The sequence below is a fragment of the Propithecus coquereli genome, unplaced genomic scaffold (assembly GCF_000956105.1).
Source record: "Propithecus coquereli isolate 6110/MARCELLA unplaced genomic scaffold, Pcoq_1.0 Scaffold179, whole genome shotgun sequence".
Taxonomy (NCBI): Eukaryota; Metazoa; Chordata; class Mammalia; order Primates; family Indriidae; genus Propithecus; species Propithecus coquereli.
Window position 1 is genome coordinate 6,633,024 of NW_012142634.1, and position 15,705 is coordinate 6,648,728.

The 15,705-nt window shown below is 39.3% G+C and overlaps 1 protein-coding gene across 1 annotated transcript in view; it reads left to right on the forward strand.

Annotated features, from left to right (window-relative positions):
• The first annotated feature begins 11,077 nt into the window (after nucleotides 1-11,077).
• The window catches only part of SHTN1 (shootin 1), a 112,210-nt gene continuing 107,582 nt past the window's right edge, over nucleotides 11,078-15,705 (forward strand). The window contains exon 1 of the mRNA XM_012642390.1: nucleotides 11,078-11,365. Within this exon, the coding sequence (XP_012497844.1) occupies nucleotides 11,308-11,365 (58 nt within the window). The 5' untranslated portion in view covers nucleotides 11,078-11,307. The remainder of the gene's footprint in view (nucleotides 11,366-15,705) is intronic.

A 15,705-nucleotide genomic window follows, 5' to 3' on the forward strand; every position in this document is an offset into this window, starting at 1 on the left:
TAGAACTTTTTATCGTCCTACACTGAAACTCTGTGCCTATTAAACAATACAGGTCCATTTTTAGGAGACAGAAATTTGTCTGTAAATCATGTAAAATAAATTGGAAAAGATATATGGAAAAATAAGAATAGATTTATGGTGTCTTTCACTTTAAAATACTGCTTTCACCTACCTGTTCTTACTTGGAGAGTTTTTGACTCCATACAGATTAAATGTTTGTATTTATTAGTGCTACATTAATTAGTGGAATAAAAAAGAAAAATTGCTACTGATCAAGAATATAATGGAAGTGCAGCCCCATGAGAGCCATACTTGGGTATGTGTTTCCCTAGATTGGATACTTTTTATGACAAAAAAGGAGGCATTTACCTTAGTACCTAGAGAAGTTAAATCAGATGAATAGACTGAATAGTTATCAAACGTAATTATTGAAAGATGGTTAATAATGCTGTTGTGGTGTATTAGGAGAGAGGGGAGCAGAAGGAGGATAAGGAGAACCCTAGACTTTAAGCGCAGTGGAATATGTCTTCTGTGGAATAACCTAAGCTCTAGCACAGTCAATAAATTGGAGCAGATAATGAAGGGGTGGATTGCTTCTGAGCATGAGAGTTCTCTGATTACATAGGAAGTGCTACTTTTGAAGGGTGGCTTCAAAAACAAAGGGCTCATTGGTTTTGCAGCTAAGTGAGCTGCCATTCCTAGCAAAGACGGCCTGTAAATATCAAAGGAAAATGGCAAAGATATGCTGTGAAAAACTTGAAATGCAGTTTTGCTTTCTGTTCCCACTTCCTCCTTTTCCATGTCTTCCCTTTCTCCCACTAGCATACACACTCAAAGGCCTTAAATCAATTGAATAGGGCAGGAAACGTGGGTTTTAGTTTGGGTTCTACCGTTAAGTAGCTAAGTGAATGAGAACATATCATTTAATCTCTGTGGGTCATCTTTTACTCTTCTGTAAAATTAAGAATGTTGGACCAAATGATGTTTTAGGTTTTTTCAATATCATTACTCTATTGGCTCTATAAGTAAAAGGAATTTGGAAATTTAAGTAGATGATTTGTCATATTGGTTATTCTAAAGAACAAGTAACTTGATATGTGTGAATCTTTGAAAATAATAACGTAGTGTCCCAGCCGTATAATCTGTACAACAATACTAATGATTATAAATGTCTACTCACGTGATGGGCTAGTGGTATATATATGTGACAACCAGAGCCACTGTAATTTTTCTCTAGAAAAGAGAAATTCACAAGTTCTTTGGGAAGTTACATGTTCACCTAACTGGGATGAACTAATCTGACTCTTCAAGACAAATGTTAAGAGTATTAAACCAGTGAACCTCCTTTCTGTCTTGAACCCCAGGCTTACATATATGTTAGCCTCATATGAAGCAATGTCTGTCACTGAAACAGCTGGAATACCAGAAAAGAAAACACATGTTGCAGGGTTGAAAACAGTTCCAAACATAGTGTATTGGACTCCCTGATGCTGCATATTGCTTCATCAATAGTATCACTTATTTACTCTTCCAGTTTTTATCCAGCGTTGAAGATCAATTTTAATAAAAATGGGTAGCTACTAAATTTGAAGAATTGTATTAAAAAAAAAAACAACTTTCTGTTGAATTTCCTTTGGCATTTCAATAGATATACTTAAGTTGGAAAAAATACATTAATGAAGACATACTTAGGTATTAATGCTAGACTGAATACTGAGCATTATTAAAAAAAAATCACTTACAAAAACAGTCTTTGTCTTCAAGGCACTTATGACTTTGCTGTAGAAATAAGAAATACAAAGCATTTTAAATATTGTGGCAACTTAGTTTTCATGTGAATTAAACTCTTCAGATCATAGTAAACACCACAAAAGTGAGGAAAAGTAAACCGAGCAGTTTAAAGCAGCATCAGAAAGCCCTTGCCCTAAAGCATATGAATTTTATTAATGATACTGTTTTTTACTCACAAGCTTAGTATTCTCTCTTTAAAAAAAGTGTTCAAAATAGATTTTTAAATAAACTTCATATTTAAATTTTTAAGAACAGTTTTAAACTCATGAGCATTCCCATGTATTTTATACCATTTCCCCTATTGTTAACAACTTACATTAATTAATATGGTACATTTGTTACAATTACTGGACCAATATCGACACATTATTATGAACTAAAGTCTACACTTTATTCATATTTCCTTAGTTTTCACCTAAATCCTTTTCTTGTTCCCTAATCTAATCCAGGATACCACATTACATTTAGCTGTCAGATCTCCTTAGGCACTTCTTGGCAGTGACAGATTCTCAGACTTTCCTTTTTTTGATGAACTTGACAATTTTGAGGAATACTGGTCATGTATTTTGTAGAATGTTTCTTAATTTGGATTTGTCTGATGCCTTCCTCATGATTATAGATTTTCGGGAGGAAGACTACAAAGGCAAAGGCCATCTCAGATAACAGACCAGAAAATATATGTGTACACTCAAATACCTATACATATTTCAATGTGTAACCATCTGTATTTATATAAAGTTAAATGAGTTTATTCTGACGTGTCTCTCTCTAAGCCATTATCACATGGACCATCCTAGGCTCCTCCTCTTGCTTATTTGGAAACTCCCGCTCCAACCGTTAGAAACTTGGCTCCCACCATCTGCCATTCATTTATTTAATTGTTTGATTCCAGTATACATGTATATCAGTACCTGAATTGTTAATACATAACCCTATAGCAAACAACTTTATCAACTCATGTATAGTGATTAAGTACAGTATCTTTAGCTTTTAATTTTACAGACTTTAAATTTTACAGTGATTTCCAAAGGTTACATAGGTCATGTTCAGTGGTGAGCAGGTATATGCAAACCTACCGCCAAAGACCAAGGAAGCTGAGATGCTGAAGAAAGAAGCTCATAAATCCAGTTTCTCAAAAATAAATATTTAATGGAGACTTAACAACAGAAGCGATGTCTCAGGTGGCTGCAAGATGGTGGATCCCTGCACCTGCCCTCCAGAAAGTATCCTTTATATAGCAAGCTTCTAGCATAAAGACATGTTTGGGCCGGGTGCGGTGGCCCATGCCTGTAATCCTAGCACTCTGGGAGGCTGAGGTGGGCGGATTGTTTGAGCTCAGGAGTTCGAAACCAGCCTGAGCAAGAGCGAGACCCTGTCTCTACTAAAAATAGAAAGAAATTAATTGGACAACTAAAAGTATATAGAAAAAATTAGCCGGGCATGGTGGCGCATGCCTGTAGTCCCAGCTACTCGGGAGGCTGAGGCAGGAGGTTTGCTTGAGCCCAGGAGTTTGAGGTTGCTGTGAGCTCGGCTGACGCCACGGCACTCTAGCCCAGGCAAAAGAGTGAGACTCTGTCTCAAAAAAAAAAAAATAAAAAGACATGTTTGGCTGGTCACATCCCAGGTTTTCTTGCCCAAACTCGTGACCACTGGGGAGATTAGATAAGCATCTTCATATAACCGATAGGGGTTATCTATGCTATAGGCATTGTTTAAAGACCTTGCTGCAGAACACCTTGGTGCAGTAGTCAAATATATGCGGTTTTGTTCAAGATGGTGTCACTCTTGACATGCAACAGCTGTTTTCCTACAGGTCAGCACATTCCCTCCATCCCCTGCCCCCCCCCCACTCCTTTCCGTAAGGTTGTTTTTTTCTTTTCTTTTTTTTCTGGAGACAGAGTCTTGGTCGGTTGCCTGGGCTAGAGTGCCGTGGTGTCAGCCTAGCTCACAGCAACCTCTAACTCCTGGGCTCAAGCAATCCTCCTGCCTCAGCCTCCCCAGTAACTGGGACTACAGGCATGCGCCACCATGCCTGACTAATTTTTTCTATCTATTTTTAGTTGTCCAGATCATTTCTATTTTTTTTAGTAGAGACGGGGTCTTGCTCTTGTTCAGGCTGGTCTCGAACTCCTGACCTCGAGTGATCCTCCTGCCTCGGCCTCCCAGAGTGCTAGGATTACAGGGGTGAGCCACCACCGCGCCCGGCCTGTAAGGTTGTTTTAAACATTTGTAATGCAGTAAGATTGTTTAGTGACATTTTACATTCCATCCTGGGATTCCCCCAACATGCACAATGATTTTTTTTAAAATTTGAAAATATCGAAGTTTATTCTTTCCGAAGTAAAGTTCAGTGAGTTTTGATAGATACATAGTGTCATGTATCCACAATTCCAGAATCATACAGAATAGTTTCACCACTCTAAAAGATCCATTGTCCTTCAGCTATTTTAACCCCTGCCTTGCTGAATTGCTGACAATCAACTGATCTTTTTACTATCTCTACAGTGTTGCCATTTCCAGAATGTCGTATAATTGAAATAATACAGAATGTTGCTTTCTCAGACTGTCTTCTTTCACTGAGCAATATGTATTTAAAATGTATCTATGTCTTTTTATGGCTTTATAGTTCATTTATTTTTATTGCTGAATAATACCCCGTTGTATGGATATACCACAGTTTATTTGTTTACTTATTGTCCAAGAAGGACATCTTGGTTACTTCTATAAAAAGGCTGCTATAAACATTCACGTGTAGGTTTTTGTGTGGACGTAAGTTTTCAAATCAGTTGTGCAGATACCTAGGAGCATGATTGTAGGATCATATGGTAAATCTATGTTTAGCTTTGGAAGACAGTGCTTAACTGTCTGTGACACAAGTGCTGTATCGTTCCATATTCTCACCAGCAATGCATGAATGTTCCTATTGTTCTGCATCCTTGCCAGCATTTGGTGGTGTCAGTGTTCTGGATTTTGCCCATTCTAACAGGTGTATAGTGGTATCTCATTGTTGTTTTAATTTGCATTTCCCTGAAGACATAGGATATGGAGCTTCTTTTCATATGCTTATTTGCCATCTGTATATCTTCTTTGGTTGTTTGTTTTCTTGTTGTTGAGTTTTAAGAGTTCTTTGCTTATTTTGGATAACAGTCCTTTATCAGATAGGTCTTTTGCAAATATTTTCTCCCAGACTGTGACTGTGTTTTCATTCTCTTGACAGAGTCTTTCACAGAGCAGAAAATTTTTACTTTTAATGAAGTCCCAGTTATCAATTCTTTATTTCATGGAGCATGCTTTTAGTGTTGGTTTTGTCATCACCAAACCCAGGCTCATCTATATTTTCTCCTATGTTATCTTCTAGGAGTTTTACAGTTTTGTGTTTTACATTAAGGTCTATGGTCCACTTTGAGTTAATTTTTATGAAGGATGTAAGATTTTTTGCCAAGATTCATTTTTTATTTTGCATGTGAATGTCCATTTGTTCCAGCACCACTTGTTGGAAAGACTGTCGTTTCTCCATTGTATTGCCCTTTTTCCTTTGTCAAAGACTAGTTGACTCTTGCTTGTTTGGGTCCATTTCTGGGCTATCCATTCTGTTTCGTTGACTTATTTGTCTATTCTTTCACCAATGGTACACCAATGCTAGGGGACATCCTACCTAGTTCTCAATTTTAGGGGGAAAGAATTCAGTCTTGCAACATTAAGTATCATGTTAGCTATAGACTTTTTTTTGCAGATGACCTTTATTATGTTAAAGAAGTTCCCTTCTGTTCCTAGTTTGCAAATTAAAAAACAATCATGAATAGATGTTCAATGCCTTATTTGCATCTATTGAGATGATCATATTGTTTTTGATATTTGTTAATATGGTAAATTATATTGATTCATTTTTGAATGTTAACCCAGTCTTGCATTCCTTTTTGCCTTTGGTTTTTATATGTCATTTGGTTTGGTTTTGATATGTCATCTTTTTATTTATTGCTGGATTCAATGCTAATATTTTCTAGAAGATATTTTGGTGGTAAAATATATGTAATTTTATCATTTTAACCATTTCTAAGTATACAATTCAGTGGTATTAAATACCTTCTGTGTCTGGCTTATTTCATTAGCATAATGTTTTCAAGGTCCATTCATACGGTAATATATGCCAAAATTTTATCTGTTTTTATGGATGAATAATATTTCATTGTATGTTTACATTTTATTTATCCATTCATCAGTTGAACACTTGGGTTATTTTCACCTTTTGGCTATTGCGAATAATGCTGCAAGGAACATGGGTATACAAATATGTGTTTGAGTCCCACTTTCAATTCTTTTGGATATATACCTAGGAGTGGAATTGCTAGGTCATATGGTATTCAACGTTCAACTTTTTGGAGGAGCTGCCAAACTGTTTTCTGCAGTTGCTGCACCATTTTACATTCCTACCAGCAATGCACAAGGGTTCTAACTTCTCTATATCCTTGCCAACATTTATTATTATTATTTTAAATACTAGCCATCCTAGTAGGTGTGAAGTAGTATCTCATTGTGGTTTTGATTTGCATTTCCCTAATGACTAATGATGTTGAGCATCTTTTCTTGTGTTTATTGACCATTCGTATGCCTTGAAATGTCTCTTCAAGTCCTTTGTCCATTTTAAATATTGGGTTTTTCCTTTTTGAGTTGTAGTTCTTTATGTATTGTGGATATTAATCCTTTGTCAGATATATGATTTGCAAATATTTCCCCCTCTCTGTAGACTGTCTTTTTGCTCACTTGATGGTACTCTTTGAGGCACAAAAGTTCTTAATTTTTATGAAACAAAATTTATCTAATTTCTTTTCTTGCCTATGCTTTTGATGTCATAGCCATGAAATTGTTGCCAAATTCAATGTCGTGAAAAATTTCCTCAATATTTTCTTCTAAGTGTTTTATAGTTTTAGCTCTTAAGTTTAGGTCTTTGGTCCATTTTGAGTTAATTTTGTATATTAACTCAATTATGAAGGTTCCAACTTCATTCTTTTGCATGTGGATATTGAGTTCTCCTAGCATCAATGTGGAAAAGGTTGTCCTTTCCCCATTGAATGATCTTGGCACCCTTGTTGAAAATCAACTGATGATATACGTGAGAGTTTATTTTGGGGCTTTCTATTTTATTCCATTCGTAGATATATCTATCCTTATACCAGTACCATACTGTTTTAGTTACCGTAGCTTTGAGTTTCAAAGTCAGGAAGTGTGATCCTCCAACTTTTTTTTCTTCAAGATTGTTTTGGCTATTGGCACCCCTTACAATTCCATATGAATTTGAGGATAGGCTTTCCATTGCTGCAAAAAAGGCTGTGAGAATTTTGTTAAGAATTGCACTGGCTCTATGGATGTGGGTATTTCTGACAATGTTAAGTATTCCTATCCATGAACACAAGATGTCTTTCCATTTATTTAGGTCTTCTTTAATTTCTTTCAGCAATGTTTTGTAGTTTTCAACATGCAAATCTTTCATGTCTTTGATTAGATTTATTTCTAAGTATTTAATTTTTTTAAATACTAGGGTAAATGGAATTACTTTCTTAATTTCATTTCTGGATTGTTCATTGCATTGCTGGTGTGCAGAGACACAACTGATTTTTGTGTATTGATATTGTACCTGAAACTTTCTGAATTCAATGATTAGCTCTAGTAGCTTTTTTTTGTGGATTTTTTGGGGTTTTCTCATATAGCATCATGCCATATGTTACTAGAGATAGTTTTACTTCTTCCTTTCCAACTTGGATGCCTTTTCTTTCTTTTTCTTGTCTAATTGTTGGCTAGAACTTCCAGCACACTGTTGAATAGCAGTGATGAAAGCAGGTATCCTTGTCTTGTTCCTAATTTCGGGGTACACTATCAAATTATCATCACCCCAACAAGAAAACCACACACCTATCAGCAACCATTCCCCATTTTCTCCAAATCTCCTCCCTCACCCACTATACTACACAATCACTAATTAACTTTCTCTGTATAAGGATTTGCCTGTTGAGGTCATTTTATATAAATGGAATCATATAATATCTGGGCTTTTCTGACTGGCTTTTTTCACTCTCTGTAATGTTTTCAAAGTTCATCCATGTTGTACCATATATCAGTATTTTATTTCATTTTATTTTCAAATAATATTCCAACATTGCCATTTTCATATAATTAACATTACAATAAATAGCTCTGTACATAATCCTCTTAGGATTCCCTGATATAGAATTAGTGGGTCAAAGAGAATGAACCTTTTTCCCACTGTATTCAGTCTTACTTACCTATATACCTCAAAACATTACATAAATGTGATTTCACTTTAATTACCTGAAAAATTGAACAAACACTAAAGAGAAAATCCTTTTTGATCACTGCACTCACCCACTCCAACCCCCACCCTTTGGGTCCATTCCTCTACTTTCTATCTCTAGACAGCCATTATCTTGAGTTTGGTGCATTTCCTTCCAATTCATTTTTTAAAAGTCTCTCTTCTCTCTCTCTACATATATATCTGTATATGTATATGTAAACACACATTTTTAAAGGTTTTAAATGACAAGGTATTTGGAGGTTAATAATAATGCCAATGTGATACCTGCAACATAAATCCCTATATGTATTATTAAACAGAACAAAAACTAATTCTATCACTTCTATCCTTTCCATCAATATTCATATCATATAAATAAACCATAGTGTAATGGGAGATCTGAATCCCAATAAGTGACTCTAATGGCCATCCTCATAATTCATACCATGCCCTCAAGGGAATACCACATTTTATTTCAGGAGGCCTTTTTAATTTTAAGGAGGGTAAATGGGATTAATTTCAAGGGGTTGCAGATTCAGTGTGGGACCAAAAAACTTAGTTTGAATGTAGATTTGACAACTGAGTCATTCTTAAAGTTCAAAAATATTATCTAATATTGTATAATTGTAGTAGACAAATCAGCCATTGAAAAAACTGAAACTTTGTGAACTAATCCAAATATTTAATACACACTCTGCTTATAGGTGGTACATTATGAGAAAATACTTCTGCTTATTTAGATTTCAAGGGACTTTCTCAACATTGCTAGGCAGTCAGGATGACTCATCAGGTTTAACAGGTTTCCTGGCTGCTGTACAAAAGTGAAATGGCCATGATTTGACACCCGGATCTCCTGGAATTTTTTTTTCTGGAAGGAAATTATTTCTCCTCCCACAAAATACTTGGTGGCAGCACATATTCACATATTCATATTTTCATGTAGTTGAGTCTGATTGTCTCCTGTTTCCTGGGCCTTCTTTCAACTCTGAGGACTGAGATATAATTCCAGGACAAAGGCCATTTGGCTCTCTCCTGGGGGTCTTTATGGCAGCTATCTAAAACTGTCTTTAACTACTTTATGAAAAACTAGGGAAAGGACTGAATGATAAAATCCCATACCAAAATTATTTTTAAAGTCTCAAACTTTTAATTCACTCTATTTAAAAAGTACTATGTTTTTACATCATTCTACCCCTAGATCACCCATACTAAAATATCTTATTGCCATTTTAGAGAAAGAGAAAGCAAGTGCTACCATTTTTTCCCAAAGTTTGTTTTGAGTTAGTATTTAGTAACCAGTATCCGAAAGATGCTAGTTACAGGATTTACCAATATCTTGCCCCACCTTCCCAACTGTCATGAAGCAACTGACCCAACAAATGGAGTTGAGCATTTGCATAAAGTATCAAGTGAAGAATGAGCAGAAGCACTGTGTTGGTGGTATACGCATATTAAAAGCTGAGGGGAAGAGAGAGAAAAGCCAAGATGTGCAGTAAATCCAATTCATTTTCAATTTATTTTGGATGCTTAATGCTCAGTGTAAAAGAACTTGCCTGCTTCAGCTTATAATTACCAATCACAACTCCTTTTTCACAGACCTGGCGTAATTTTTTTTTTTTTTTTTTAACACAGAGTCTCCCTCTGTCACCCAGGCTGGAGTGCAGTGGCACGATCATAGCTTACTGCAGCCTCCAACTCCTGCGCTCAAGCTATCCTCCCTCCTCAGCCTCTTGAGTAGTTAGGACTATGGTGCACGCCGCCACAACCAGCTAATTAAAAAAAATTTTTTTGTAGAGGCGGGTCCCGCTATGTTGCCCAGGTTGTTCTCAAACTCCTAGGCTCAATGATCCTCCTGCCTCAGCCTCCCATAGTGGTGGGATTACAGGCATGAGCCACCACACTTGACCGTGTAGTAATCTTAAACAACAAAACATCTACTGTATGATAAATTCTGGATTCGGTGTTTTGTTAATCTTCCTCTCCCTGTTCAATTCTTACAACTCTGTCTGCAGAGCAGGTATTATTATTATTCCCATTCTTTAGATGAAGTTCAAAGACACAGGAGACATGACCAAAGGTTAGCCAGCAACTAATAGTTGAAGAGAGGTACCTTTGGAACCAGGCAGGCCTGCCACCTCTCTCCTGGTCAGGGTCCAACCCAGAGCTGGGTTTAAACAGAGCAGAGGGCAGTGAAGTGGGACAAATGCTCAAATGCTGTGCTTCACTCCACCAGCCTCTGTTGCCAGGTAGCTGTGTGATCTTGGACATCCGGACTGCACTGGCAGTCTCCCTAGTGGGAAGGTCATCCCACCACCAACCAGATGATCTGCAAGGGCTCTCCAGGCCCCGCGAACCACTTGCAGCAGGGCCCACGTTCTGACCACCTCTCAACGCTGGTTGGAATAGGTGAAAGCTAGTCGGGGCCCTCGGGCACTGTTAATCCAATCTCCAGGCCTTTACTCACTGCGTGGTAACTTAACTAGCTAGGCGGCCCACAAAATGCACTTACTGGGCAGACCGGCTTGTTTGGGTGCTTGTCTGCTTTTCAAGGTGCAAAATGTACGACCACGGGCCTGCCCCTGCAGGCATCTAGATTTTCCAAACCCGCTCCCAGAGTCCAATGCATAAGAACTGGCGAAAAAGACTGGTCGCTAATTGCCCAGTACGTCCCTATGTTCGCGGTTCGTGGAGAGTGACCCTGGGGCAGCGTCCAAAGTGGGGTTCCCACAGACGCTGCGAAACCAAGGCCGGTTTTCTCTGGACGCGCATCCTCGTGTCCATGGGGTGGAGGCGGAGAAAAGGGTGCGGGAGCAGCGGGAGAGACCGCACGCAGGGCCGCACGCCCTCCCGCCAGCGCGTCCTGCGGCGCCGGCCTGGAGGCAGCCTGGCCGCAGGGAAGGACGCGGGCTCCGGCCCCACCCCCTGGCCCCATCCGTCTCCCCACACCCGCTGCCCCAGGGCTGCGGTCTGTCCGCAGTCCCCGCCCCGCTGTCGCCCGCCTGCAGGTGAAGCGGCCGCAGCCGCCGAGTAGGTGCGTGGGGATGATCTCACTCGCGCGCTCCGCGCCAGGAGGAGGAGGAGCGGGAGCGAATCCAACTTCCGGGTAGTGAAGCCGCACGCCACCGGCATCTTGCTTTTTCTTCCTCCTCCCCCCCGCGTACCCCTCTCCTCTCCCTCCTTTCCTTTTATTCCCGGCCCCACCCACCAAAATGAACAGCTCGGACGAGGAGAAGCAGCTGCAGCTCATCACCAGTCTGAAGGAGCAAGGTAGGCGGGCACGCGGGCGCCAGGTGTGGGCAGCCGCGGCCCGTGGGCGGGGACGGCTCCAGGGCGCCGGAGCTGGGGCGGGTGGCAGCTGGGCGGGAGGCACTGGGGCCGCCGTGATCGCCCCAGTAGCTCCGGCACCCGTGGAGAAGTGTCCTTCGCGCCCCGCGCGCCTTGGAGAGCCCAGGGCCGCGGATAAAGTGCGGGAGAGTCGGGCCCGGCAGTGTGACACGGACTGCCAGCCGGTTTCGTTAGCTGGCGAACGGGGGTTGGGGGTTAAGGGACTGGATTCGGCGGGACGAGGTCGCACCGCACCACCTTCCATGCTGGAGAAGCGGGTGGGGCAGGATATCTTGGCGGCTTTGGGCGGCTCGGCTAGCCTCGGCCCCACCCTTGCACGTTTGTTGGCGCTTGGTGGCCTGCAGCGCCGCTTCACACCCTTCTGTGCTTTTCTTTTGGGTTCGGTCTAATTCCTTTTTCCTTATCCGGCTGGGATTTTCAGGCCATGATGAGTTTTTTATCACTTCTCATTTTTAGCAATTTATTAGCAGTGAGCCAACACCGTGCCAGTGTGGGGCTTCCTGAATTAACAGGGTTGGTGCTGGGCGCAGCAGAGCCAGGCCATGTGCCGCATTTCTGTACTGCTTCGTAACTGGGGATGATCCCTTAGTAAAGAGCTGTTTCAATCTTTTTTTTTTTCATCATTTACTACACTTCTGAACAAAACCAGATCAGCGACCAAATGTTAACCTAACACATTTTAAAAATTATTACCCTGACAAAAGGGTGGTCTTAGAATATGGATCAGGAAAGAGAGGAACCATACGGATTTAGGAAGTAAAACTGTGTAGGAACATGTACTTTTTTGAGTGACTTGCTGACATGGCCATATAATGGAAGGGGCCCTGCTCTGGGGCTGAACTTGGGGTTTGGTCCCAGTTCTTTCACTTCTCCTGGCTCCACTCCCCAGCTCTGTGAACTTGGAGGAGTCTCTTCCCTTCGTCTATCTTGTGGTTAACCAAGACTTATTTGACCAAATGCAAGGGCTAAACCAGATGACTTTATGAGGTCTTGTCCAGTACCTTTATCTGTTGTTCCTTGCAACCACAAACATACCATTCGTAAGAGTGCCTAGATCCCTCAGGAGCCACACTCCCACAAACATTGCTCAACATTACCCTTTACTGTGTAACCTTGGGGAAATTCTGTAACCTCACTGAAATGGACTTAACACATTCCTCTGTGATATCTAGCATCTAAAAAGTGCTGGATAAATGCTAGTCTCTTTTGCCTTCCCAGTACCTTCCCCTTGCATCCTAGATTAGCCTGAGGTCAGAAAGTCACAAGCCTCAGTGAATCTCCTGGGCAGACAGAATGCCTTTATCTTTATCAGAATGCCTTTGAGTTTCTCAAATGTTTTAGTGTGAGACTGAATTCTATTAGTATGTTATTTTTAATAACACCTTTCCCTCCCCCCTACCCCTTAATATAAAGACTCTTGATTCATTCTCTAGATATGTGGACTTTTCATTATTGGTAATATCTGTCAGTGGATATCAGATCTTTTGATGGTCAGTTTCCAAATAATGATTAAAATAAAAAAATTCACCTTTCATTCTGTATATAATTTCATGGGTAGGTTAACAATGTAGATTATCTACAAATTGTTTATATTTAATTTTGGAACACATACTCTGTCTCTATGTTGGGTTTGAGGCCTGAGAAAAAAGGGAGAATTTTTAAGTTTCTGGCTCTTTCTCCTATTGCATTGTATTGGAGAACAAACAGATTCATGACACTGGTATTTTTAGAAGTTGTATTTCCTTGACTAAGGGCACATCAAAGGTTAAAAGAACAGTTAGATTTTGAAATTTGTGTTTCTTAAAAGGTATACCTATTTTTTAGGATAATAAGTCTGGTTACACAGGTATTGGGATTTTTTCAGCCCACAGTGCGATTTTTGCACATCTCAAAACCAGGGCATTTGCTTGTCATTGGATCATAGACTGTAAAAACTATTGACTTATTTCAAGAGTATTTAGTTGCTGTTTGACCTATGAACTAATTGGGAAGCTAGGAATTTGAGGACAGGCAACTAGGTCTTTTGGGCACTTAATAATACACATTGTGATCAATTGTGTAAGCTGATAGTGTTTGTGGTTAATTTTGAAAATAGACAGTACCTTTTACTATCTGTTAACATTGTTAGTGATAATTTCACTACCCCTATTTGATGTGAACAAGAAGAACTATTATTGATTAAATACTCTAGTTTCCTTTTTTTAGTGCTGAGTGAACATATTTATACATTCTTTTAACAAATACCTACCAAGTACCTACCATATATGAGGTCCATGTGCTAGGCACTGGGGGTACAGATAGTGAATCAGACAGTTCTTGTTCTCACCAAGTTTATTGTCTAGTGAAGAAGGCAGTCATTAATCAAGTAATCATACAAGTAAATGTACAATTACATATTTATTTCTCGGATAGATTCTTTAAAATTGAATTGTTGGATTAGAGGGCATGCACACACAAAGTTTTGCTGGCCATTGCAAAAGTGCCCCCCAAAATGGCTGTACCAATTCACATTCTCACCAGCACTGGTCAACACTGGCTAATAGCAATCTTTATTAATTTGCTAGCCTGATAAGTTTCTGAATTTTTGCCAATCTAATGGGCAGAATGGTACTTTTAAAAATTTATATTGCTCTGGTTATTAGTGAGGTTTGAAATCTTTTTATGTGTTTATTGGTCCTTTAGGTTTCATCACATGGTTCCTTAGTGAGGTTTTTAAATTGGTATATGATATTTGTACGTATTTATGGGGTACGTGTAATATTTTGTTATGTGCATAGAATGTGTAACAGTCAAGTCAGCGTATTTGGAGTATCCATCATCTGGAATATTTATCATTTCTATGTGTTGGAAACATTCCAAGGTCCTCTCTTCTGGCTATTTTGAAATATATGATACATTGTTGTTAACTATAGTCAGTTAGAACTTATTCCTTCAATTTAACTGCATGTTTCTCCCCGTTAGTCAACCTCTCTTCATCTCCCACCTCCCCACTTAGTGAGTTTTAAGTCTAAAATTTGAACCTATTCCCCAGAGGGTGTTCAGAAAGAAGGTTCCTGTCTACTCTAAACCCCAGAGCTGACAGCAGCCTTCCCTAATGTGAAGCCGTCAGTGGTGTGGTGAATAAAGTTGCTTTTGACAAAAGTTGTGAAATGTAATGACGGAGTCTGTCATAATATGAACAATCTCTAATTTATACTTACCATTCCCTAAGCTCCATGTCTTATAAATCACACCCACTTCTGAATTACTTCAAAACATTGTATATTCCCTTCTAGTGAATGGTATAATTAGCTATATTATGTCATTCTAGAAAGTTATATTATGTCCCTTTAAAAAAAATTAGCCAGTGTGTGATTGCTTATGTTCAAGCAGATGTTGAGGTAATGAGGTAATTCTCCTTTTGTCTTTTTTGGGGCTTTATTTTATTGGACTGATTGACATCGTTAATGCATGGAGAAATGGCAACTTCGGATACTATTTCCGACGCATATTTCCTAGCTACTGAAGTGGACATTTCCCTTACAAAACATCATACAATTTGCTCTCCCTCCAGAATTCTGTTGGGAAAATGATAGACTTAGTCCAGCATTTGTTTAAGGTGTGTGATTTTCTGTGTAATTCATTCAGCCCACATGAATATTCATAGCTAGGCACTGTGCTAGGCATCAGAGACAGATAAATAAGATCTTGCCCCCGTTGGTGAGGAGTTCCTAGTCTGGAGGTGGTGGCAGGCATGTAAATTCCAGGAAGAATGTCTAATTGGCCCAGTTTGGGTCATGGATTCAAATCTCTAGGCCAGAGGAGGGCAAGACACCTTTCTTGGCAGCTCCCATAAAGAACAATAGATTGGAGTAGTTGTCCAAAACAGAATGGGGTGCCACTACCAGAAGGGAGGATGCAGATGGGGTGGACACAGACAACACATGCTCACTAAACTGGTCAACTTAGTAATGTCATGCGATTTACTGAGGAAGTTTTGAAGAGAGTGATTGCTACTTAATAATAAGGATATGAGACTAAAACAAACACAATGATCCAAAAGTTATGGGCTATTCTTGGGCTAACACTATTTAAAATGAATTTCCTATGGTAAGAAAATTGGTTTTAAAGCATTTTAAACCTCCTTTTATCTTTAGAATTAATACCGTTTCCCCTAAGATTATTGAGATGGTGCTTAAGGTTCAAATGGAAATCTAGTTAAGCTTATTTTTAGAGAAAGTTATTAAATTAATTAAAAGATGCCCAGACCGAGCATGTTGGCT